Genomic DNA, 25,451 nt, shown 5'->3' on the forward strand with positions numbered 1-25,451 from the left:
AAAAGCTTTTTAAATCACAGTCATATCTGCCTCCACCACCACCCCTGATAGAACCTGAATAATATTCAGCATAAAATCCATTAAGTAAACAACCTGACCAGGTTGTAGCAACATTTCTCAACCGGTAGAAATAATTTGTCTTTCGCAAACACATTTGTTACAGTAAGTTCCAGGGCAACAGGTCAATGTGAATCCTTGTAAAAAGCCAGATGTTTTGGCACAAGTTGTCAATGACTCCATTGTGTAGCTCATTGTGTTTAGTGTGGGCTGCGGTTATGATTTCTGTCTCAGGAATGTAGACTACTTTGTATTCTGAGCTATGTCTTGCACTAGGAACTTCAAGTAGCTTTTTGGCCCATCTCCTGCTGTCCCAGCTAATCCCCAGCCAGTGGTTGTTCAGACCATAAGACAGTGGTGCATAATTAGGCCATTCGGCCCATCGAGTCCGCTCTGCCGTTGACCATGGCTGATCTATTATCCCCCCCACTCTCAACCCCATTGTCCTGCCATCTCTCCATAATCTTTGACACCCATTTTTGGGCGGCATGGTGGCTCAGCAGTAAAGTTGCTGTCTTACAGCATACAGCACCAGACACCCGGGTTCGATCCTAACTAATGGGTGCTGTCTGTACAGAGTTTGTACCTTCTCCCTGTGACCGGGTGGGTTTTGTCAGGGTGTTGCGGTTTCCTCTCCAAAAACATATACGTTTGTGGGTTAATTGGCTTTGGTAAAATTGCAAATTGTCCCAAGTGTGTTGGATAGTGCTACTGTACGGGGTGATGGCTGGTCGGCGTGGGTCGAAGGGCCAGTTTCTGCGTTGTATCTCTGAAGTAAAAACTAAAAGTCACTCATCCCAGCGTCAGCCATATAAAAAGGTGAGGAGGAGGATGCTGGAAGCCAAAGTCAGCATTTCCTCCCACCCTCATTCCCTGCCATGCCTTCAGTCACTTCCATACTAAACAAGGCTCCTGACCCAAAACGACATCTACGCACGTTCTGTTTCTGTAGCTTTTTGTGGCATATTCTTCTTAAATCCTACCCCGCCCACCTCAAGCCTACGCCCACTAGTTTTAGAATCCTCAACCCTGGGAAAAACACCATAAGCATGCACTTTATCCATGCTCCTCATCATCTTGTACACCTCAATAAGGTCATCCCTCAGACACCTACATTACAAAGAAAAAAGTTCGTGCCCACCCAACCTCTCCCGATGACGCGAACTAATGGAGAAGATTTACTTCTGAAGAAATATTAAAGCTCGGCAACTGGTTGCATCTGGTTCATCTAAACACTGAACATGTTCACTCGGCAGAGCCAGTCTCTTCACAGCCTCTGCCGTTCCAGGGCAATAATTGACATTTGTCCAACCTCCCCTAATAGCTTATGCCCACTAAAGACGGTAGCATTCTGGTAAACCTCTTCTGCACACTCTCCAAATCCTCCACATCCCACCAAGCCTGCCCTGCCATTCAGCTCACCATGGTGGCCTATCCTAGACCTCGTCTCTTCTGCACCGTCTTCCCATCTCCCTCATCGCTCAACCTCCTGATCTATCACTAATCTATCTCCTTAAATACCCCCCTCCAAGTCAAGTCAAGTCAAGTTTATTTGTCACATACACAAACGAGATGTGCAGTGAAATGAAAGTGGCAATGCTCGCGGACTTTTGTGCAAAAGACACACAACAAAACAACCAAACAAATTATAAACACAATCATAACACACATATTCTTTTACATAATAAATAATGGAAGGAAAAACGTTCTGTAGAGTTAGTCCCTGGTGAGATAGGCGGTTACAGTCCGAATTGCCTCTGGGAAGAAACTCCTTCTCAACCTCTCCATTCTCACCGCATGGCAACGGAGGCGTTTGCCTGACCGTAGCAGCTGGAACAGTCCGTTGCAGGGGTGGAAGGGGTCTCCCATGATTTTATTTGCTCTGGAGTTGCACCTCCTGTTGTATAGTTCCTGCAGGGGGGTGAGTGCACTCCCCCCCAGTGATCTAACTCCCAAGACCAGTTAGCTTCTTCCAGGTGGTAATGAATAGGTCACAAACTGACAGATTCAATGGTTGATGGAACTCAAAGACCAAAATGAAACAATTTATTTTGCGGTGCCTTGGAATGATTCTGAAGAGAGGATGGAGAGATGAGGATTGCAGGGAACGGTCTTTCGGGGGAAGATTTTTGGGCAGGGTGCCGAAGTTCCAAGTACCCTCCCAAAAGTGCACATACCTCCCCGCCACACTGCCAACCCTCCTGATCACCCATTGTAATATGCCCTGATTATGGTGTCGATTTGACTAATCTTTGCCTTGTGCCATCTCCTCCTGCCCGCGCTCTTCCCTGGGGACATTGCAGAGGACGTGTACAGGAAGAAGCTCAAAGACAAACGTAAGCACTTGCCTTCTCTTTGCTGGGTGTGGTGGTGGGAGTTGGGGTGAGAGGGATGGGAGAAGTAATATAGTGGGTGGGACGGGGCAAGTTGTATAGATAGGTGGAGTCAGGACTTTGGGATGTGAAGGTTGGTAGAAAGAGATGAGGGAAATGGATGGGGCCAGCACAAGCAAGAGATAAGTAGATTCGGGAGAGGAATGGTATTTAGTTTAGAGATACAGCGTAGAAACAGGCCCTTCAGCCCACTGAGTCCATACCGACCTTCGATCACGTGTACACTAGTTCTATGCCCTACCCTCTTGGGGCAGTTTACACGAGCCAATTAACCTACAAACCTGCAAGCCTTTGAAATGTGGGTGGAAACCGGAGCACCCGGAGGAAACCCACACGGTCACAGGGGGAATGTACAAACTCCGCCCACCCATAGTCAGGGTGGAACCTGGGTCTCTGGCGCTGTGAGGCAGCAGCTCTACCGCTGCACCACTGTGCTGCCTCTAATTATTTGGGGTGTAGGAGGAAGACGGAGCGCCCAGGGGAAACCAAGGGTCACAGGGAGTCCATGCAGACAGCGCCAGAGGTCAGGATCGAACCCAGGCCACTGGAACTGTGAGACAGCTGCACTATTGAATGCACAACTGCGCTGCCCAGTACAAAGTGCATTGGTCTTGCTCTCAGCATTAAACAGTAGCTTGTAAGAAAAAGACAGAGAGATCAAGATGTTTTTAAACTAATTATCCCTGGTGCAGCGAGTAGGAAAATTGGACCAATTTTGCAATGCAAATTTATTGGGCGTACCTAAATTGTGAGACTTGCTTAGTTCGTGCCATCAACATTTTCGGAGGTGATCCTTCTCCATTTCCTGCACCCTCACTAGGAACTCACTCGGTGTGATAGAGTCAGACGGCATGGAAACAGGCCCTTCGGCCCAACTCATGCATGCCAGCCAAGATGCCCCGTGGAAGCCAGTCCCCTTTGCCCATAGCACTCTAAACTATTCTTATCGATGTAAATGTCCAAACATCACTGAAATGTTGTTATTGTACCTGCCTCGGCTCCTTCCTCTGGCAGCTCGTCCCATTTACAAGAGAATCAAGAGTGTTTTATTGTCATCTGTACCGAATTGGAACAATGAAATTCTTACTTGCAGCAGCACAATGGGTTTGTAAACACAGTACTCAATATATAATATTATAAACAAACACTAAAAAGCTCAATAAATGTGAAGCCCAATTTAATGCAAAAACAGAGCAAAGTCCCTCGTGTGACCAAAGTGACCAAACTACTCAATGCCACCAACCCCTATTGAATGGTCAGTGTCACCAAACTCTATGTGGAAAAAGTTGCCCCTCAGTTTCTTATCAGATCTTTCCCTTCACTTTAAACCTAAGACATCTAGTTATTAATTCCCTTTCCCTGGAGACAAATAGTGTGCCTACACCCTCTCTATCTCTCCCCCCCCCACCTTGATTTTCAACGTGAACATCACAGGGCCTGTTTCCATGCTGTATGACTATAAGTGATGGTGAAGTGTGCAAAGCAGCATGTTGGTAATGTCACCAAATCTGTTACAGACCAAGAGGTGCAGAAGCTAAAGGTTGGACTGGACTCTCTCCTGGCTTCCAATGAAGAGAAGGTAAAGGATAATGTCCAGAAATATCTTCCCAGCCCATCTTACCCTCCCCTCTATCCTTCCAGCCATAGCCCGGACCCACTCCCCACTCGCCATCCACGTCTTCCTGCCTTCCTGCTTTCCCTCTGATGCTGTAGTGGCAGCTACAGGTGGCTTCTCTTGCTGTGGATCAGCAGCTAATGCTACGCAGATTGGAGCCAGTTTTGTCAGTGCCAAGACCAGCGACCGAGGCCCCCTTTGCCCTCTTAGGTGGATGTAGCAGATCCATAGACGCAGAAGAATTTCTATCCACCTTCTTGCATCCCTTCTTTATTTACAAAGAAGATGTCCTGGTTTGCTTGCCATTGGCGAGATCTTGCTGTGCAAAGCTGGGCCCGAACACTCCTCTCTAAACCTTGCATTGCACATCGTTGCAAAGAGTCTAAGGTGATTCCAAAGCTGTGGAAGGAGCTAAAAAAAATGTACGTCTTTCATTGCGGGAATGGTCAACTGTTTTTAAAAATGGTTCTTCTTTGGCCAGGATCTGAGGATTGAGGAGTTGAGTCGCCTGCTGGTCCAGTGCAAAATGATGAAGCAGATGATGCTGATGGTCCAAGGTAAGGAAGGCAACTCCGTCATCATCACCAGGCCTAGCCCAAAGGGGCCGCTCTTCATCTCCCAGTCAATTCCCCCCAGTCAGTGATACACCTGGTTATAAAGGATGTTGGCGGGCTTGAGAACCCTGGGACTATCTTTGATCAGACTTTACTGGCTTTATCTTGCGCTGAATGGGACCACCCCAGGAAGGCATCTTGGTTAGCATGGAGGAGATGAACGGCCTGTTTCCACGCTGTCTGACTCTCTGTGTGGCATATTGCCGAAGCTGGTGATCATGCCGGCCTGGCGTCCACCATTGACTCATTTGGGCACGGGCTGGTCCCTGACAGCCTCAGTGGAGATGATGGGTTCGAGGAAGTCAGGAGGCGAAAAGCGCCCTGTCGGGAATACACCATCACCTTATCGGGTACAGCAGGCGTGAACCTGTTCCTATGGTTTTGTATGTTCTGACCACATTTGGTTTGGAGGGATATGGACCAAGCGCAGGCAGGTGGGACTAGTGTGGCTGGGACATGGTGGCCGGTGTGGGCAAGTTGGGCCGAAGGACCCGTTTCCACCCTGTATGACTCTATGACCACATCTGGGAATTGGCAAGTAACGAGTGATGCATCACCAGATAGACACAAAGTGCTGGAGCATTTTAGTGAGTCAGGCAGCACCTGTGGAGGAAAAAGACAGATGATCTTTCAGGTCAGGGCCCTCTTTCAGACTGAAAATAGGGGGTGGGGTGACCAGGATCAGCCTCTCGCCTCCAGCTCTTCAACCCCCATCCCACCCCTACCTCCTAGTTTCAGTCCGAAGTCCTGACTTGAAACGACACCTATTCTTTCCCTCCGGAGAAACTGCCTGACCGACTGAGTTACTCCAGCACTTTGTGTCTCTCTTTGGTATTAACCAGCATCTGCAGCACTTTGATATTCTCCAAGGTTTATGCGTCACCAGTGACTGTGCTCGAGTCATAATTTTGTCCCAATCTCCCAGGAGTCGAATAACTGACTCTGAAGAAGGATCTCGACCCAAAACATCACCCATTCCTTCTCCCCAGACATGCTGCGTGTCCCGCTGAGTTACTCCAGCTTTTTTTTTGTCCATAACCATATAACCATATAACAATTACAGCACGGAAACTGGCCATCTCGGCCCTACAAGTCCGTGCCGAACAACCTTTTTTCCCCTTAGTCCCACCTGCCTGCACTCATACCATAACCCTCCATTCCCTTCTCATCCATATGCCTATCCAATTTATTTTTAAATGATACCAATGAACCTGCCTCCACCACTTCCACTGGAAGCTCATTCCACACCGCTACCACTCTCTGAGTAAAGAAGTTCCCCCTCATATTACCCCTAAACTTCTGTCCCTTAATTCTGAAGTCATGTCCTCTTGTCTATCTTCGGTTTAAACCAGCAACTGCAGGTCCTTCCTACACGAATAACTGACACACAGTCTCCTCAAGTAATGTTGGACTACCTTGTTTCCTCTGCCAAGAAGTAGACTGAGGGGTGAACTGGTAGAGTAATATAAAATCACGTGAGGTTTAGATAGAGTGGAGATTCATAATCATTTTCCCATGAAAGAAGTATCTGAGGGGCAGGTTTATTTTTACGCAGAGAGTAATTGATATCTGTTACGTGCTGCCAGAGGAGGTGGTGGAATTGGATACAACACCACTATTATAGAGGCATTTAACGGCCTGTCGCACTGGGTGATTTTTTTCGGCGACTGCCGGCATCATTGCCTGACGTATCAGGTCACCGAAAAATTTGCGGCGTGGTAACGTATGACGCGCTGTGTTTTTTCAAGTGTCACAACATTTTTTTCGTCACCGCTGGGTTTTGAAATGTTCAAAATCTTTTGGCGACACTGATATGACGCCGGCAGTCGCCGAAAAAAATCGCCGTGGGACAGGCCCTTTAGATTCATATTTAAATAGGAAAGCCTAGAAGTATATGGACCTTAACCTGGGCAAATTGGATTAAAGTGGTTGGGGGAAAAAAAAGGATGGAGTGGGCATGATGGGCAAAAGGGTGAGAGGAGAAAAATTTTAAGGAGATGAATGAGGCAAGTTTTTTTTTTTACACACAGAGGGTAGTGGGTGTCAGAACCATTGGAGGTTGATATGATAGTGGTGTTTAAGAGGCTTTTAGATAAAAAGTGCAAGGTCCACAATGAAGTTGATTGGAAGATCAGGACTAAAGCCCTAGCTTATGGGAGGACTGTTTAGTAGTCTGATAACAGTGAGGAAGAAGCCGTTCCTGGATCTGGTGTAATGTGGGTTCAAGATTTCGCATCTTAGTTTAGTTTAGAGATACAGTGCCCTTCGGCCCAACGAGTCTGCCCCGACTAGCAGTCCCCGCACATTAACACTATCCTACATACTAGGGACCATTTACAATTTTACTGAAGCCAATCAGCCTACAAATCTGCACGTCTCTGGAATGTGATTTTTTCGGGGGAAACCTGGGCACCCGGAGAAAACCCATGCAGGTCACTGGGAGAACCTACAAACTCCGTACAGATAGCACTCATAGTCAGGATTGAACCTGGGTCTCTGGTGCTGTAAGGCAGCAACTCTACCACTGTGCTGCCCATGGATATGGGTGCATGGATATGCAAGAAATGGGGGGACACGGATCCCGTGCAGGCAGAGGAGATTAGTTTATCTTGGCCTTATGCTGTGCATCTCTATATCTTGCCACTACATAAGCTTGTGGTAAACTTGCTCCCAATGTTTTGCCTAAGGATCTTCAGAACAAATACACCTGGAGAGCAGTGAAGAGGAGCTGACTGTCTGTTCAACGAGAGCAACCCCCACCAAAATGGAATACGCTGAAGAAATGAAACCCGAGGTAATGTCCTTTCAGTTGTCTTCTAATGTGTCCCATCACCTTTCATTTTGTGTACGTCGGTGGGGCTCAGAGGGCAGCATTCTTGTTTACCCGTGACGGTTATGCATTCAAATCTCCCTCTGGGACAGAGATGCTACCTCTTGTGCTTTCTGTGTTGAGTTTGCATGTTGAGCCTGTCACCCCGTGCTCCGGTTTCCTCCCCTATCTCAAAAGCATGTGGGTCAATAGACAACAGACAATGGGTGCAGGAGTAGGCCATTTGGCCCTTCGAGCCAGCACTGCCATTCAATGTGATCATGGCCAGCTGGTTAATTAGTCGCTGTATAGATTAAAAAAACATGGTTTATGGGGGCGGGATAGAATCCTGAGGGGAGTTGATGGGAATGGGGGGAGAGTAGATAAAGATAAATGAATGTGAATGGAGGGTTGGTGGTCGGTACAGACTGACAATAGACAATAGGTGCAGGAGTAGGTCATTCGGCCCTTTGATCCTAGCACCACCATTCAATGTGATCATGGCTGATCATCCCCAATCAGTACCCTGTTCCTGCCTTCTCCCCATATCTCCAGACTCCGCTATCTTTAAGAGCTACTGGGTGGGCCGAGGGGCCTGTTTCTGTGCAGTATTTCTCCAGTACTCTAGGAATTTGAGCACTGGACAAATCTGTGCAGAACTGAAAATGCTGTACTCACAGGGAAATGTATTTTCCAAAGGAAGTGAAGTCCAACAGCAGATGAGATGCAATCAGGTGGATGCAAAGAGCCCATGGGTCAAACTGAAGGTTGCCAGAGCAAGTAGTTGAGGCAGGTACAATAACAGCATTTAAAAGATATTTGTGCAGGAACATGGATAGGAAAGGTTTGGAGAGATATGGATCAAGGGCAGGAAAATGAGACCAGCTTAGGGTACTTTGGTTGGGACGGGCGAGATGGGCTGAAGGGCCTGTTTTCTATGGAAGTTGCCCTGGTCGCCTAAAGACTTCTCCCAGCAGAGAGTGGGCTTGATCCAGCGATTGTCGTGGGATGTTGCTGTGCATAACATGGTCACCGTTTTCCTCGCGTCACTTCACGGTGGCGTAGCGGTAGAGTTGCTGCCTTACAGCGCCAGAGACCCGGGTTCAATCCTGACTATGGGTGCTTGTCTGTACGGAGTTTGGACATTCTCCTCGCTACCTGCGTGGGTGTTCTTAGCTATCTTCGGTTTCCTCCCAACTTCAAAGTCGTGCTGGTTTGTAGGTTAATTGGCTTGGTATAAATGTAAAATTATCCCCAGTGTGCGTTAGGTTGTGTTAATGTGCAGGGATCGCTGGTCGGTACGGACTCGGTGGGCTGAAGAGCCTGTTTCTCCGCTGTATCTCTAAACTGACCTAAACTTCAGTGACTGGATTTAACCCGGCTCAGAAAGCAATTTGAGATGTCCAGACAACATGGAAGGAACTCTGGCCTTGCAAGGTTGTGTCTTTTGCTAAACATGTTTTTTTTTAATTTCTTCTTGTTTCGATACAGCTGTCACCCAGAGTCCCCTCGTCACTGGCGGGATTGTGTCCGACTCCTGTTGAGATCGAAATGAGGTAAAGAGAAAATCAACTCTGGGTGGAGAGGTTGGGGCAGAGACCGTTGTGTCTCATCGAGAGCATTTGAATGGAGAGACAAGGAACTGCAGACCCTGGAATCTTAAGCCAAAAAACAGTGCTGGAGGAACGCTGCGGGTCGCCAGCATTGTGGAGCGGCATGAACAGATGACATTTCGGGTCAGAACTGTCCTTTAAACTGATCAGGTGAAGGGCGACCTGATAGAATAACACAGGCAGTTGGGGCTAGTGTAGATGGGGCATGGTGGTCAGCATGGGAAAGATGGGCTGAAGGTCCTGTTCCATGCTGTATGACTCTATGGCTCCATGGCTCTACTGTATGACTTATGATATAAGATCTTGAGAGGTAAACAGTCAGTCATTTTTCCCATGATAGGGGTATTAGGAGGGCATAGGTGTGTGAGAGGCTGGGGTTTTAAATGGGACCTGAGGGGTAAGTTATTGGAGGGGTGCAGAATGTGTTGGAGTCCTCTTGAACTGCTGAGGTGAAGATGGCTGCAGACTACAGGGCATTCGACAAGCATGGTAGGCTGCTCTGGGAGGTTAGATCACATGGGATCGAAGGAGAGATAGTTGAATGGATAGCAAATTAGCTCCATGGAAGGAAGCAGAGTGTGATGGTGGAAGGTTGCTCCTCGGACTGGAGGCCTGTGACTAGTGGTGTGCCTCAGGATTCGGTGTTGGATCTGTTACTGTTTGTCATCTACATGAATGATTTGCATGAGAACATACAGGGCAAGATTAGCAAGTTTGCTGATGGTGCAAAAGTGCGCGGTTTTGAAGATAGTGAAGATGGTTGTGAAAGATTACAGCAGGATCTGGAATGATTGGCCAGGTGGGCGGAGGAACGGTTGATGGAATTTACAGAAAAGTGTGAGGTGTTGCATTTTAGGATGTCGAACGAGGGCAGGACCTACACAGTAAATGGGAGGCCTCTGGGTAGTGTTGTAGAGCAGAAGGATCTGGGAGTACAGGTGCATGGTTCCTTGAAGGTCGAGTCGCAGGTAGATAAGGTGGTCAAAAAGGCTTTTGGCACTTTGGCCTTCATCAGTCAGAGTATTGAGTATAGATGTTGGGAGGTCATGTTGCAGTTAGATGTTGGTGAGACCGCATTTAGAATATTATGTTCAGTTCTGGGCACCATGTTATTGGAAAGATATTGTCAAGCTTGAAAGGGTTCAGCAAAAGATTTAAAAGGATGTTGCCAGGACTAGAGGGTGTGAGCTGTAGGGAGAGGTTGAGTAGGCTGGGTCTCTATTCCATGGAGCGCAGGAGGATGAGGAGAGAAATTATAGAGGTATACAAAATCATGAGAGGAATAGATCGGTTAGATGCACAGTGTCTTTTGCCCAGAGTAGGGGAATCGAGGACCAGAGGACATAGGCTCAAGGTGAAGGGGAAATTATTTAATAGGAATAGGAAGAGTATCTTTTTCACACAAAGGGTGGTGGCAATGCTGAAAACTGGTACTCTGCTACCACTCTGGTATTTTGCCCATTGCACTACATCTTGCACTTTGTGTAGAGCTTGATTGTACATATGTACAGCAGCACAGTGGCGTAGAGTTGCTGCCTTAGACCCGGGTTCAATCCTGACTATGGGTGCTGTCTGTACGGAGTTTGTACATTCACCCTGTGAACGTGTGGGTTTTCCCCGGGTGCTCCGGTTTCCTCCCACACCGCACTCCAAAGACGTACAGGCTTGTCAGTTAATTGCCGTCGGTAAAAATTGTAAATTGTCCCTGGTGTGCAGGATAGTGCTAGCGTACGGGATAATCGCTGGTCGGTGTGGGCTGAAGGGCCTATTTCCCCACCATATCTCTAAAGTGTATAGTCTATAATTTGATTGCATAGCATGCAAATAAAGTGTTTCTCCGTATCATTGTAAGCGTTTGAATAATGAACCAATACAAATCTGCCCCCAACCTCAGGCACTAATCAAGCCTTATTTGCATTCTAGAAGCGCCCAGCTTCAACCTGACAGAAACATGTCTGCAGACGATGAAATTGAGGCTTCCATGCATTGGTGAGTAGAACAAGTAGCATGGATCCCTGGTCGATCCAGTGGTGGTGATGACCACGGCTGCCCAGAGCTCTGTGTATCTGCACTACACCAAGCGCAGGCTGCGAGATCGTTTCGCTGAACACCTCCGCTCAGGCCGCCTAAACCTACCCGATCTCCCAGTTGCTAAACACTTTAACTCCCCCTCCCATTCCCACACTGACCTTTCTGTCCTGGGCCTCCTCCATAGTCAAAGTGAGGCCCAGCGCAAATTGGAGGAACAGCATATTTCGCTTGGGCAGCTTACACCCCAGCAGTATGAATATTGACTTCTCTAATCTTAAGTAACCCATGCCTTCCCTCTCTCCATTCCTTTCCAGTTCTCCAACTAGTCTGACTGCCCTCGTTTACATTTTATCTCTGTTTGCTTTGTTGTTACCTTCTCCTTGCTAACAATGATCTATTCTACATTTCCCTTGATCCGCATCCCCTTTGTCTCGTTTTCACACCTTGCACTTTCTTACCTCTGATTCTCCATCTCCCCTGACTCATTCTGAAGAAGGGTCTCGACCTGAAACGTCACCCATTCCTTCTCTCCAGAAATGCTGCCTGCCCTACCGAGTAATGGGCCTGTCCCACTTAGGCGATTTGTTTCGGCGACTGCCACAGACAACTGAAGACAATTCAGTCGCCGGTACTTGGTGCCGGTCTACGGCGACAACCAACGTCACATGGCGACAGCCTGCATCTTCCTGGCGACAACCTACAACAGCCCCTACGACAGGAGAAGACAAGCTACGTCAAGCCCACAGTCGCCAAAAGGTTTTGAGCATTTCAAAATCCAGCAGCGACCAGGAAAACGTTACGACTCTTTAGCGACTTGAATGAGACTACTCCCGACCATTAAGGCATCTCCCCGCGGTCATGTGAAAACAGCCTAGTCGCCTGTAGTCACCGAAAAAATCGCCTGAGTGGGACAGGGGCATTACTCCAGCATTTTGTGTCTATCTAGCGTCTGGTAGTGAGTCTGACCTCTTCCACATCCAGGTCCACATGGTGCCCCAGAGGTGAGCCTCACTAACAGCTCATTGACATGAAGCCCAGAGACACGCCCATCCTACCCACTGACAGATGCAGTGAGGACCCTCATCTCTCCGCCGCTCCATCACTCATCCCCACTCACCCTCCATGTCCCTCTCAGCCCCAAGCTCACCTGCCTCCCTCACATGATCCCTGCGCCCCTAATCTCCCCTCAGTTCTCCCTTCTGGTCTTTGGGTCGCCCCCCTTCCCCACTTTTCTTTGCACCGCCTCACCTTCCTGTTATTTAGGTAGTCCATTTACCCCACTCTTGTGTTTTCTCTCTGTTCAGGGTGGCACAGTGGTAGAGTTGCTGCCTTACAGCGCCAGAGACCCGGGTTCAATCCTGACTACGGGTGCTATCTGTACAGAATTTGTACATTGTCCCCATGACCGCATGGGTCTCCTCCGGGTGCTTCGGTTTCCTCCCACACGTGCGGGTTTGTAGGTTAATTGGCTTTCTGTAAATTGACCCTAGTGTGTAGGAAAGGACTATTCTGAACAGGTCTATGGTCAGTACAGATCCGGTGGGCCGAAGGGCCTGTTTCCATGCGGTATCTCCAAAGTAAAGCCTTGCCCTCGCTATCAGACCCCAAGATTCATCCCCCGACAACCACCTGGCTGGCTCGGACACTCCCCAACTAGGGGCAGGGAATCAACCATTGGCAGCAGTGGATGTTAATCGGCCCCTAGTTGCCCCCCTCGAGACCTATCAGTTACCCTAGGGATCCCTCACCCCCCCACCCTCCCACCCTCCCAGCGCCCATTAAACCCTGCAGCAGTCCAGAGTGCAGTGGAGGGGAGAGAAAGCCCTGTGACTTGTGTGGATGTCCGCACTATCTCCAGCCTCTGCTTTACCAATTGTCATTCTCTTGTGAACTTCCACAGGGTACAACCAAGACATTCATCTGCCAGCATGGAGGAGCTGAACAGTAGTCGAACACAGAAGGTTAGTGCTACCAGTATTCTCTATTGCTACAGGTGGAGGGAGAATCACTGCCTTGAGCACTAGACCTGACTCTATATCCCACCCACCCCACAATTAGTTGCGTCTTATTTTGAAGGGATGTTTGTGAATTAGCAGTTTGTGAATGTCACCACTTTTGTGCTCCTGTACCAGCTTTCAGATGGTAGCAACGAGATGAGAGTGTGGCAAGGGTGGTGTGGGTCTCTGATGATATTGGGCGCCTTTTCGAGGGAGTGCCTCCTGTAGATCCCTTCGATGGTGGGGAGTTCAGTTCCTGTGATGGACTGGGCAGTGTCTACCATTCTCTGTGGTCTCCTTTGTTCCTGGGCGTTTAATTTTGCCGAAAATGGCCACGACGCAACCAGTCCTGGGACATTATTCACAGAAGATAGACAAACAATGCTGGATTACCTCAGTGGGCGAAGCAACATCTCTGGAGAAAAGGAATTGGTGACATGTTGTGTTGAGACCCTTCTTCAGACTTGCCTTCAGTCTGAAGAAGGGTCTTGACCTGAAACGTCACCTATTCCTTTTCTCCTGACCAGCTGAGTTCCTCCAGCATTTTATGTCTGTCTTTGGTGTCAACCAGCATCTGCAGTTCATTCCTACACATTATTCACAGGTGTGTCTTCCAATGTCTCCAAAACCGAATATATCGCTGTGTTGCCATTCTGTGCAGCTAGTGTCCTAACCACACGTCAACGTTAATTCTTTATCCCATTAATCCGTGTACTGATTCCACCTTCCTCCTCTCTCCTCCTCCCACTCAGCAGCTCCCAGTCTGGGAAAACAAGGAACCAGCGCAGTCTGAGGTATTAACTCGTTTATTTAATCTTTACCCTCCACTCTGCTACTCCTACTGGTTGCTGTGTCACTCACTGTCTGGTGTGTGTCTGTCTGTGTGTGTGTGTGTCTCGGTGTAAGCTTTGTGGAATTGTCAGCCTGCCTCTGGAATCTCTGATACAAAATTAACTTGTCTCTCCTGCAAAGTTCTGCGTTGCCAATTATGTTGGATAAGGGTGGTCTGGTGTTCATCCATTTGCAAGGTGCGGGCACTGCTGGTGAGGCTGATGTTTCTTGTCCCTGCCTAATTGTCCTGGATTATTGTGTATTAACTACAAGGAGAGGTTGACAAACTTGGATTGTTTTCTCTGGAGCATTGGAGATCAGTGCTCTGGGTTCAGTTGTCTAGGTTCCTAACCTTCTCATCTCCTGCCCCTTCTATGATGTTCCTTAAAATATGCATCTCTATCCAAGCAGTCTCTCGCCATTCCTTTTCAGATTCAGATTCAGATTCAATTTTAATTGTCATTGTCAGTGTACAGTACAGAGACAACGAAATGCATTTAGCATCTCCCTTGAAGAGCGACATAGCAAACAATTTGATAAAAAAAAAAAAAAAAATAATAAGTGGGGGGGGGGGGGGGGGGGGGGGGGGGGGGGGGGGTGATTGGCAGTCACCGAGGTACGTTGTTTAGTAGAGTGACAGCGGCCGGAAAGAAGCTGTTCCTCGACCTGCTGGTTCGGCAACGGAGAGACCTGTAGCGCCTCCCGGATGGTAGGAGGGTAAACAGTCCATGGTTGGGGTGAGAGCAGTCCTTGGCGATGCTGAGCGCCCTCCGCAGACAGCGCTTGCTTTGGAGAGACTCAATGGAGGGGAGCGTGGAACCGGTGATGCGTTGGGCAATTTTCACCACCCTCTGCAATGCCTTCCGGTCGGAGACAGAGCAGTTGCCATACCGTCTCCTTCTGAACCCCAGTTCATGTTATAGGAGCAGAATTAAGCCATTTGGCCCATCAATTCAATTCTGCTGTTCAATCATGGTTGATCTATCTTTCCTCTCTACCCCATTCCCTTGCCTTCTCCCCATAACGTTTGGCACCCTTACTAATCAAAAATCTCTGCTTTAAAAATATCCATTGACAGCCTCCACAGCCTTCTATGGCAATGAATTTCAGATTCACCGCCCTCTGACTGAAAATAAATTCCTCCTCAACTCATTTCTAAAGGTACATCCTTTTATCCTGAGATTATGCCCTCTGGTCCTAGACTCTCCCGTTAGTGAAAAACATCCTCTCCACATCCACTCTATCCAGGCCTTTCACTATTTTCTAAGTGTTAATGAGGTCCTCTCCTCATCCTTCTAAACCCAATGTCGGATTTAGAATGTTGTGTCCAATGTCTCAAACACCACGTTATAGATTTGAGAATGGGTTTTTGAGAGAGTGAAGGTGCAGGGAGGAAAAGTTTAGCCCTGTAGCTAAGATCATGGTGGGGGATAGGGAGCAGGTTTGGGAGGCCAGCTTCTTCCTTCCCATCACCTTGTGTCCGGATAAAAGATAAGTCCCGACCCGGAAGGTTGCTTGTCCTTTTCCCTCCGCAGATGCTGCCGGACCTGCTGAGTTCCTTGGGAGGTTTGTATCTTTTAGCTCAAGATTCCGGCATCTGCAGCCTCGCGAGTCTTCGGGATGAGTGGACGTTTATTCCGTGCCTCTTGACTTTGTCCGGCAGGGCAAGCCTTACTTGGACGACAGCAAATACCAGACCCTCCCGGGGAAACTTCCGCCGTCCAATCACTTGGCCAACTCTGACCAGTTCCCCCGGAGCCCAAGGCCGGCTTCAGGCCCAACATCAACATCAGGAGCTCCTGTAGACTGGGAGAGCGAGGCAACCAATCTGAGTAAGTTTGACTGGTAACATTTGTCTCTCAAATGGTCCATGGAGTCTCACAGCGCACCATTTGTCCCATCGTGCCAGTGCTGGGATGACCCTTCGCAGGAACTACAACACAGAAAGAGCCCATTCAGCCCGTCGTGTCAATGTCAGGCCCTGCAGCCCACTGAGTCCATGCCAACCACCCGTGTACACTAATCCTATGGTTATGGGTCATAGGGGAATAGCAGGCAGAGGGGAATAGTTTAACATGGCGTAATGTTCAATACAATACAATACCATTTATTTGTCATTTGAACCTCACATGAGGTTTAAAACGAAATTTGGTTTCTGCAGTCATACAAGAAAAGGACCAAGACACACAGCAACACAATTTCCACAAATCCATCACAGTGAATCTCCTCCTCACTGTGATGGAAGGCAAAGTCTTGTCTCTCCCCTGCTCTCCATTCTACTCCCGATGTCAAAGTCAAAGCACCCGGCGGGCGCTATCAAGTCCGCGGCCATTTAAAGCCGCGCTGGGCGATGTAAGGCCCTGCTCCGGGTCTTGATGTTGGAGCCCCCGGCGGGCGCTAGCAAGTCCTGCGGCTGTTTAAGCCGCGCAGGGCGATGTCAGGCCCCGCTTCAGTACAGCCAGTGTGGACTGCAGGTCCTGTTCCCGTGCTGTTCTATGTTCATTGCTTTCTGACAAGGATGAACATGTCTGCGGAGAAGCAAGGTACAGCTTTGTCATGTTGGGTGTCAGCCAACAACAGCTTGCCAGTGCCAACTTCCCAGCAGTTCTGGCAGGGAGACTGTCTGAGCTCAAGATGTTGGGATCCCAGGCAGTGAACTTGAAGTGTACACGGTCTGAGTCCACTGCCAAGATCCTGACGTGTTGACAGTGTAAACTTTAATTTAGCACTGCACCCTTTCCAGAAAGCAGTCTGCCTGTGGCTCTGTTTAATCAGAAATGCAACAACCTACCTAATGACATTCAGACAAAGGTCGCAGACCAAGTTTATACAAGGGTCGGAAGGAGAATTAGACTGAGTGGGGTATTTGAGGTTGTGAAGAGAGGGATTAGACTGGGTGGGTTATTAAAAGCTGCTACGAGTGCAATTTTAGACTGGGTGAGATATTAAAGAATGGTGATTAAAGGAGAATTATTTTTTTCCAGAGAGGGCTGTAAGATGGGCAGTTTAGGGTTGGAACTGTCACTGATCCTTTCATTTCTTTGACCACTGTAATGGACAGATAGCCAGGGATGGACAGATCTGCTTCAATAGTTAGGGCACCATTTTAAAGTGAGGGGAGGGGTGCGAGAGGAACTCCCTACACCAGGCACACCAGACAGCTCCTCTGACAGGATCGAGCTGTCAGAGGAGATAGTTGAGGCGGGTAATATCGCCACGTTTAAAAAAAAAACATTTGACACAGGTACACAAAACATGGCTAAACTCAGGTTTAGAGGGATGGAGCGGGTAGGCAACGCGGGCCAGGTTCTTCTAGTGTAGAAGGGGGCAACTTGGCTCCATAGATGGGCACCCCTGAGTTTCCACGCTGTGTAACTTCCACCGTGCAGTTCCCTCTTAAACACACGAACAGGTTTAGACATATGGGTCAAACGCAGGCTGGGACTAGTGTAGTGGGGCAACAGTGTTTCCACGCTGTGTAACTCCAAGAGAACACAAGATCTGACCACACAGCGCCAGAGACCCCGGTTCGATCCTGACCTCGGGTGCTGTCTCTGTAAAATCTGCACATTCTCCCTGTGACCACATGGATTAGCAAAGGGTGCTCCAGTTTCCCACCAAATCCCAAAGACGTGCGTGGTTTGTAGATTCATTCATTTCTGTAAATTGCCCCAGGGTGTCAGGAGTGGTTGCAAATGTGGGATAATATAGAACCCGTGAACAGATGATCGATGGTCGGTGTGGACTCGGTGGGCTGAAGGGCCTGTTTCCATTCTGTATCACCAAACTAAACTTCAAACTATGTTTTCCTCCCCCTTAGGAGAGGCAGAGAGAAGTGTCGACTCCACCCTGAGCTCGCCTGACCTCTCACCTCCCTCCTCCACCACCGAGGCAGACCAGTTCCCTTCGATTTCCTCCGAGAACAAAAAGAACAAAGGACTCAAGAAATTCCTGGGGAAGTGAGTTGGAATCTCTGGCCTTTCCGCCACGTGGGAAGTTCGTCGTGTGATTGATGCCTAGCTGTTAACTCTGCTGTAACAGGGCGCTCTGTTCCCAGGAGCAACGCGCGGGAGGAATTGTGTTGAATTGCTGCACTCTCTTTAAAAGCAAATGCAACGGGCCGGTTAATAGAGCCTTTGCCTCATGGATGCGGAGACCCTGGCCTGATCCTGACCTCCGGTGCTGGCTGTGCGTAGTTTGCACGCTCTTCTTGTGACTGCCTGGGTTTCCTCCCGGATCTCAAAGACTTGCTGGTTATTTAGTTATGAAGTATTTAAGAAGGAACTGCAGATGCTGGAAAATCGAAGGTACGCAAAAATGCTGGAGAAACTCAGCGGGTGCTGCAGCATCTATGGAGCGAAGGAAATAGGCAACGTTTCGTCCCGAAACGTTGCCTATTTCCTTCGCTCCATAGATGCTGCTGCACCCGCTGAGTTCCTCCAGCATTTTTGTGTACCTTTGGTTCTTTAGTTAGTTGGTTGCAGTAAATTGCCCCGGGTGCTTTTTGTTCATTCAGTTTAGTTTATTATTGCCACTGGCACCGTGGTACAGTGAAAAGCTGTTGCTGCGTGCTATCCAGTCAAAGAGAAGACTACACGTGGTTACATTCAAGCCGTCCACAAGTGTACGGATAAAGGTACAACATCAGTGCAAGATAAAGTCCAATTAAAGATAGCCAAAGGGGGTGTTATTGAACAGATGGGTCTGTGAGGGGAGATGGTGAGAATAAGGGCCGGATCAAATGGGATTTTGATTGACGGAAACATACAGCATTGAAATGGGCCATTCATCCCACCGAGTCCATGCCAACCATCGATCACCCATTCGCACGAGTTCTATGTTACCACACCTTCGGTTCCATTCCCTACACACCAGGGGCGATTTACAAGCGGGCCAGCCCGCACGTCTTTGGGATGTGGTAGGAAACCGGAGCACCTGGAGGAGATCCTCACAGTCACAGGGAGAACGTGCACATTCTACAGAGACAGCACCCAAGGTCAGGATTGAACCGGGGTCTCTGGCGCTGTGTGGCAGATGCTCGTCCAGCTAAACCACTGTCCCGTGATGGATGATTGATGTTCAGGACTGAGTCAAGGGCCTTAAAAAGTAACACGTATATGCACAACTTTTTTTAAATGTAGCAATAGACATAGAAGAGGTGGTAACGAAGGCCTCGAGTTTGTTTGCCTGCATTGTTTGAGGCATTGAGTATAACAATCATGTTGCATTGTTATAGGACTTTGGTTATTGTGTGCAGTTCTGGAAACCTCATTGCAGAAAGAATGGGGAGGCTTTGAAGAGGGTACAGAAAAGGTTTATCAAAATGCTGCCTGGATTAGAGGGCATCGCCTATTTGGGGAGGTTAGCCAAACTTAGATTCTTTTCTCTTGAGCGTTAGAGGTTGCGGTGAGTGCTGATAAAGGTTTTTTTTAATTATGCAAGGCAGAGGTAGGGTTGGCGATCGTCAACGTTTTCCCAGGATGGAAACGTTTGGACTGGGCGACTCTCTGCCATTTCTTGTGGTATTGGGCAGAATTGGTGCCAGACCAAGCTGTGATGCATTCAGATGAGATGTGTTATGCAGTGTAAGTGAGTGCATCTATGGAAGCTGATAAAACATGCCAAACTTTCTTCATCTTCTGGGGAAGTAGAGGCGTTGGTGTGCGCTTTTGACTGTAGCTTCAATGTAGTTAGTCCAGGACACATTGTTGGTGATATTTACACAGAGGAACTTGAAGATCTCGAGCATCTCCAATTTGAGGGAACTGACCAAGCCATGGTCAGTTGAATGGGGCAGCAGACTTGTAGGGCTGAACGGCCTGCTTCAATTATGTTTGTATGTAGTTTTGCAGAGCGAGCAATGCTCCATTTTGTAATGAATGAGTGAAATACAGTATCTGTGATGAATTGTAGTATCTGTGGGGGGAAAGGTGGGGGAAATGGGAAGATGGTTTGCTCTTGGGTAAACGTAATGGGGCGCAAGATCTCCTTCCATGCTGTAACCATCCTTCTCTCTTCCTTCGCTCTTCCATCACCTAGAATACGCAGGACGCATTCGAGCTCGCTCCAGGACGACGACGAGGGCACAACGGAGTTCAAGAGAGGCGGACTACGAGCGACCGCGGGTCCCTGTCTGACACGGTCCGGGGAGTTCTCCGGTCTGCGGATGTGAGTCTCAAAGTGTTGCCACAAAACTGGGGAGCAAAGCTGTTAAAGTGGGTGTATGTTGAGATGATGATTAGGTTCAGAGCAGCACTGCTGGTGGAGCTGCTGCCTCGGTGTTCTAAAAACCCAGGATCGCTCCTGACCTCCGGTGTTGTTGGTGGAGTTTGCATGTTCTCCCCGAGAGTTTCTTCTGGCTACTCCATTCTCCTCCCGCATCACAAGGACGTTCAGGTTGGATGGTCAATTAGCCACTGTTAATTACTCCTGGGTGAGTGGTAAGAGAATCAGTGAAAGAATGGGTTCCAGTGAGATTACTGGGGGGAATAGGACTGTTGACATGACTCTCAAGATGTCATACCCCCGATGGGCTGAACGGCCCTCCTATGCTGTTAGCAATATGAATCTGACAAGTTGGAGTCACAGTTGTATTTAGTTTATCGTCACATGTACCGAGGTACAGTGAAAAGCTTTTGTTGCGTGCTATCCAGTCAGTGGAAAGACAATACACGATTACAATTGAGCCATCCACAGTGTACAGATACAAGAGTTATACAGCACGGGTACAGGCCCTTCAGCCCAACTCATCCATGCCGACCTAGAGGCCCCATCCAAGTTTGTCCCATTTACCTGCATTTAGTCCATATCCCTCCAAACCTTCCCTGCCCACGTATCATGTTGGCAGAGAATGCAGGCACCTTGCGTTTTATGTGATTGACTTGTGCGTTTTTGAAATAACGTGCATGTTCATTTCAGACCACAGTCTGATGTACACGCCTGCATATGGAATGATGCACTCAAATTTACACATGACAGTGCAGTCGGGCACATGTATAATTTTCACATGATTTAATTACGAGCTGCTTTTCAAGAATATAACTCCCGCATAAGACGTAAGGTGCCTGCATGTTTAAAGTAGGAGGGGGATCTTGTCCAGATAATTATGAACGCTAAGCTTTTCTCGTATGGTCTTTATTTATGAAGCTTGCTTATCGCAACGCAGAGGAGGCCACACAGCCTGTTATGTCCGTCAGTTCTACAGCAGGGCAATCCCTTCAATTGCATTAACCCACAGTCTTGACTGTCCGCCTTATAATTGCCTCTATTCAATAGGATCAAGGATGATCCTTCATCTCTGCACCATGTCACCGTACTCCCCCTTATTCCTGGATGCTCTTTTCAGTTTTTTTCAGTTTTTCAGCTCTTTTCAGTCCCCAAGAAAACACCTCCGTGCCCCAATGATTGATACACAATGCTGCAATAACTCAGCAGGTAAGCAGTGTCCCTGGAGAACATTGATTGGCATGTTTAGGAGCAGAATTAGGCCATTCGGTCCATCAAGTCTACTCTGCCATTCGATCATGGCTGAACTATCTATCCCTCTCAACCCCATTCTCCTTCCTTCTCCCCATAACCACCGACAACTGAACTAATCCCCTATCCTTGTTCTCCAGGAATGCTGTCTGACACGCTGAGCTACTCCAGCATTTTGTGTCTGGTGTTTTATTTTTTTTGGTATAAACCGACTTCTGTGGTTCCTTGTTATCACACTACTGTTGCCCCGATGGGCTGAATGGCCTGTTTCTTTCCCCGAATGTTGCTTAACTCCACAGTAAAACCCCTCCTATGACGTTATGTTTCAGAGATCCAAACACGCCTTTCCACCAGTGGTCAACGGACCAGGTGTGCGCTTGGCTTGAGGACTCTGGCCTCAGTCAGTACGTGGCGTTGGCCAGGCAGTGGGTAACATCTGGGAAGAAACTATTGATGGCGACACCTCAGGAGCTCGAGAAGGTAAGATGTCGTCCCGCCGAGCCAGGTTCACCGGACAAACGCCGGAGTGGTGGGTTACACGGCGTACGGCTCCGTCACTGCGGGTGGAGCTGATGATCTGTTGCGGGTGAATGACCATTCAGCCCTACAATCCTGTGCCCTTTTTATAGCAGGACGGCTGTAAAAGCAGCGGTTGAGTTGCTGATTTACAGCGCCAGAGACCCGGGTTCGATCCTGACCATGGGTGCAGTTTGTACGGAGTTTGTGCGTTCACCCTGTGACAATGCGGGTTTTTGTCCGGGTGCTCCGGTTTCCTCCCACGCTCCAAAGATGTACAGGTTTGTAGGTTAATTGGCTTTGGTCATGTTGTAAATTGTGTGGGATAGTGCTAGTTAGTGTGCGGGGATTGCTGGTCGGTGCGGACTCGGATGGCCGAAGGGCCTGTTTCCAGGTTGTATCTCTAAACTAACCTGCTGCCTGACCCACAGAGTTCCTCCTGCACTTTGTGTTGTGCATAAGATTCCAGCATCAGCAATTTCTTGTGTCTCCTCCATAGGCTTCGAAGATCCCTGGGGTATTGGCTTGGGTATGGTGAATTGATAAATAAATAAATGACTCTCTCTTGATTCTGTGTGTTTTCTCTCCTCTAATAACGTTGGATGCAGGAGCTGGGAATCAAACACCCGCTGCACAGGAAGAAGATTCAGGTGCTACAGAAGGCAGTGGAGAGTGGGCTGAACGAGAGCGCTGGGAAGCTTAACCACATCTGGGTGACACGTGAGTACAGTCCACGCCTGCAGACCAAGGTCTATCTGCCTGGTCTTCACAATGTTGAGCTTCTACCACAGTCAATGATCCGGGCAGCACAATACCGCAGCGGTAGAACTACGGCCTCACAGCGCCAGAGACACCAGTTCGATCCTGACAACGGGTGCTGTGTGTACGGAGTTTGTACCCTCTCCACGTGACCTCGTGGGATTTCTCTGGGTGCTCCGGTTTCCTCCCACACTCCAAAGACGTGCAGGTTTGTAGGTACTGTAAATTGGCTTCTGTAAATTGTCCCTCGTGTGTCGGATAGTGCTAGTGTATGGGGTGATCGCTGGTCGGCGTGGACTCGGTGGGCCGAAGGGCCTGTTTCCGCCTTGCGTATCTAAAGTCTAAAGATCATTCAGTAGCGACAAATTTCTGCTGCGTTGAATAGAAGCTGAGGCCCGGTGCTCTCTGTTGCTTTATATAAAATGTCCGAACATCACTCTGTGAGCTGATCTTGATGCTTCTCCTGGCCCCAAGTGTGGAACCGAGCAGAGATCTTCATCCAGTGTCAACGACACCCTTTGGATCAGAGACTTAGATGAGAAAAGGTTGCTGGCAGAGCAGTTGCCCCAGAGACCGCCGATCGATCCTGATCTTGGATGCAGTCTGTGTGGTGGCCACATGTCCTCCCTGTGACCGTGTGGGATTCTTCCAGGTGCTCTGGTTTCATCCCAGGGACATGTGGTTTTGTAGGTTTAGTGGCTGCTGTAAATTGCTCCCAGTGTGTAGAGAGTGGATACGGAAGTGGGATAACATAGAACTAGTGTGAACGGGTCGTGAATAGTCGGCGTGGACACAGTGGGCCGTGGGGCCTATGTCCATGCTGCAATCAAACAGCTGGTGCTGTTCCTGAGTTTGTTTTAAACCAGTTGCGTTCACCCGCATGGGTCTCGGCACGAGAGAGCTGCGAGGGATTTGTGTCCCACACTAATACACGGTGAATCTTGTTGTTGGTTTCTTGGTCCTCCAAAATATTCCACATGGAATTTAAACTGGAGGTGGTGGAGGGAGGACTTAAGCCAGAAAGAGTTATTGGGAAGAAAGAGCTACTTTAAATTTAGTTGCATCTGGTTGGGTAACTATAGTTGGGTGGAGATTATTCCATGCTTTAATTGTGCGGGGGAAGAACGAATGGTGGGTGCCTGCAACGCTGTGCCAGGGGTTGTTGGTGGAGGCAGATATGATAGTGGTGCTTGAGGCTTTGGGATAGGCACATGGATATGGAGGGATATGGGACACGTGCAGCAGAGGAGATTATTTTAACTGGGCATCTTGTTTGGCACAGGCATTGTGGGCTGAATGGCCTGTTCTTGTTCTGTGGGGGTGATATTCGGCATTAAGCTGTCTTGCGTTCACCTCTGTTGACCCTGTTTGTGTTGTGTTGTGTCTCAGGTTGGCTGGATGACATTGGCCTGCCTCAGTACAAGGACCAGTTCACGGAGTCTAGGGTTGATGGCCGAGTGTTGCAGTACCTCACTGTGGTGAGTTAACCAGTTGCCGACCCGCCCTGCAAATCCGATTATGATCTCTTGGAATGAACGAATGTCTGAAATGTTGAACAATTTGGCGTCCCGTGGTGTGAAACAAACAACTCGCGGCACGTGAAGGTTGTGCAGCTGCGCATCGGGAAGCTTACTGCCTCGCAACTCCAGAGGCCCAGGTTCAATCCTGACTACGGGTGCTGTCTGTACGTTCTCCCTGTGACCACGTGGGTTTTCTCCAGGTGCTCCGGTTTCCCTCGACACTCCAAAGCAGTGCAGTTTTGTAGGTTTAAGAAGGAACTGCAGATGCTGGAAAATCGAAGGTACGCAAAAAAGCTGGTGAAACTCAGCGGGTGCAGCAGCATCTATGGAGCGAAGGAAATAGGCAACGTTTCGGGGCGAAACGTTGCCTATTTCCTTCGCTCCATAGATACTGCTGCACCCGCTGAGTTTCTCCAGCTTTTTTGTGTACCTTCAGTTTTGTAGGTTAATTGGCTTGGGTAAAAATTGTAAAATTGTCCCTAGTGTGTGGGTAATGCTGGTGTACGGGGAGATCGCTGATTGGCGTGGACTCGGTGGGCCGAAGGGACTGTTTCCATACCGTATCTCTGAAGTAAAGTCAAAAGAGAAGGGTTTCAAATCAACTTCTGTCAATAAAGATACCTTAGCTTGGAAACAGGCCCTTCAGAACACCAACTCTGCACCAGTCATCATCCATTCATTCACACTAAACCTAGTTTACCCCTCCCACATCCCCATCAACTCCTCCCAAACTACTACCGCTCACCTACAGACCAGCGGCAACATGCGATTATCGCACCAACACAAATTACTTTGAAACATGGGAGGAAACTGGAGCATCTTGGAGAACGTCCACATGGTCACAGGGAGAACGTGCAAACTCCTCACAGAGAGCACCCGAGGGGAGGATTGAACCTGGGCCACTGGAACTGTGAGGTAACTGTACTAGCTGCACCAGTGTTCCATCCATTCCTTCAACCCAACCTCTCCGACTCTTTGTATCTCCAGTAGTGAGTCAATCGCATTTCATGCATGCTAACTTTGCTAAGGAACGTCCTTTGACTCTTGAACAAAGTGTTGGAAGAACTCAGCGGGTCATGCACCAACTGACTGAACAGAATGATCCCAGGAATTATTGGGTGAACATATGATGGGCGTTTGAAGGCGCTGGGCCTGTACTCACTGGAATTCGGAAGGATGAGGGGACACCTCATTGAAACTTACCGAATATTGAAAGGCCT

General features: G+C 48.6%; 1 protein-coding gene across 7 annotated transcripts in view; it reads left to right on the forward strand.

Moving 5' to 3' along the window:
• The window catches only part of LOC129705639 (liprin-beta-2-like), a 136,444-nt gene that overhangs the window by 106,212 nt on the left and 4,781 nt on the right, over positions 1–25,451 (forward strand). For 5 of the 7 annotated variants that reach the window (XM_055649290.1, XM_055649295.1, XM_055649291.1 and 2 more), the window contains 14 exons: positions 2,361–2,393; positions 3,968–4,029; positions 4,547–4,622; positions 7,367–7,473; positions 8,980–9,044; positions 11,025–11,090; positions 13,033–13,093; positions 13,882–13,923; positions 15,624–15,792; positions 17,781–17,919; positions 20,000–20,128; positions 21,766–21,916; positions 22,561–22,672; positions 24,101–24,189. In XM_055649290.1, the coding sequence (XP_055505265.1) occupies positions 2,361–2,393; positions 3,968–4,029; positions 4,547–4,622; positions 7,367–7,473; positions 8,980–9,044; positions 11,025–11,090; positions 13,033–13,093; positions 13,882–13,923; positions 15,624–15,792; positions 17,781–17,919; positions 20,000–20,128; positions 21,766–21,916; positions 22,561–22,672; positions 24,101–24,189 (1,301 nt within the window). The remainder of the gene's footprint in view (positions 1–2,360; positions 2,394–3,967; positions 4,030–4,546; positions 4,623–7,366; positions 7,474–8,979; positions 9,045–11,024; positions 11,091–13,032; positions 13,094–13,881; positions 13,924–15,623; positions 15,793–17,780; positions 17,920–19,999; positions 20,129–21,765; positions 21,917–22,560; positions 22,673–24,100; positions 24,190–25,451) is intronic. The other 2 variants (XM_055649292.1, XM_055649294.1) reach the window with 2 other exon arrangements.

This window comes from Leucoraja erinacea, chromosome 18 (assembly GCF_028641065.1).
Source record: "Leucoraja erinacea ecotype New England chromosome 18, Leri_hhj_1, whole genome shotgun sequence".
Taxonomy (NCBI): Eukaryota; Metazoa; Chordata; class Chondrichthyes; order Rajiformes; family Rajidae; genus Leucoraja; species Leucoraja erinaceus.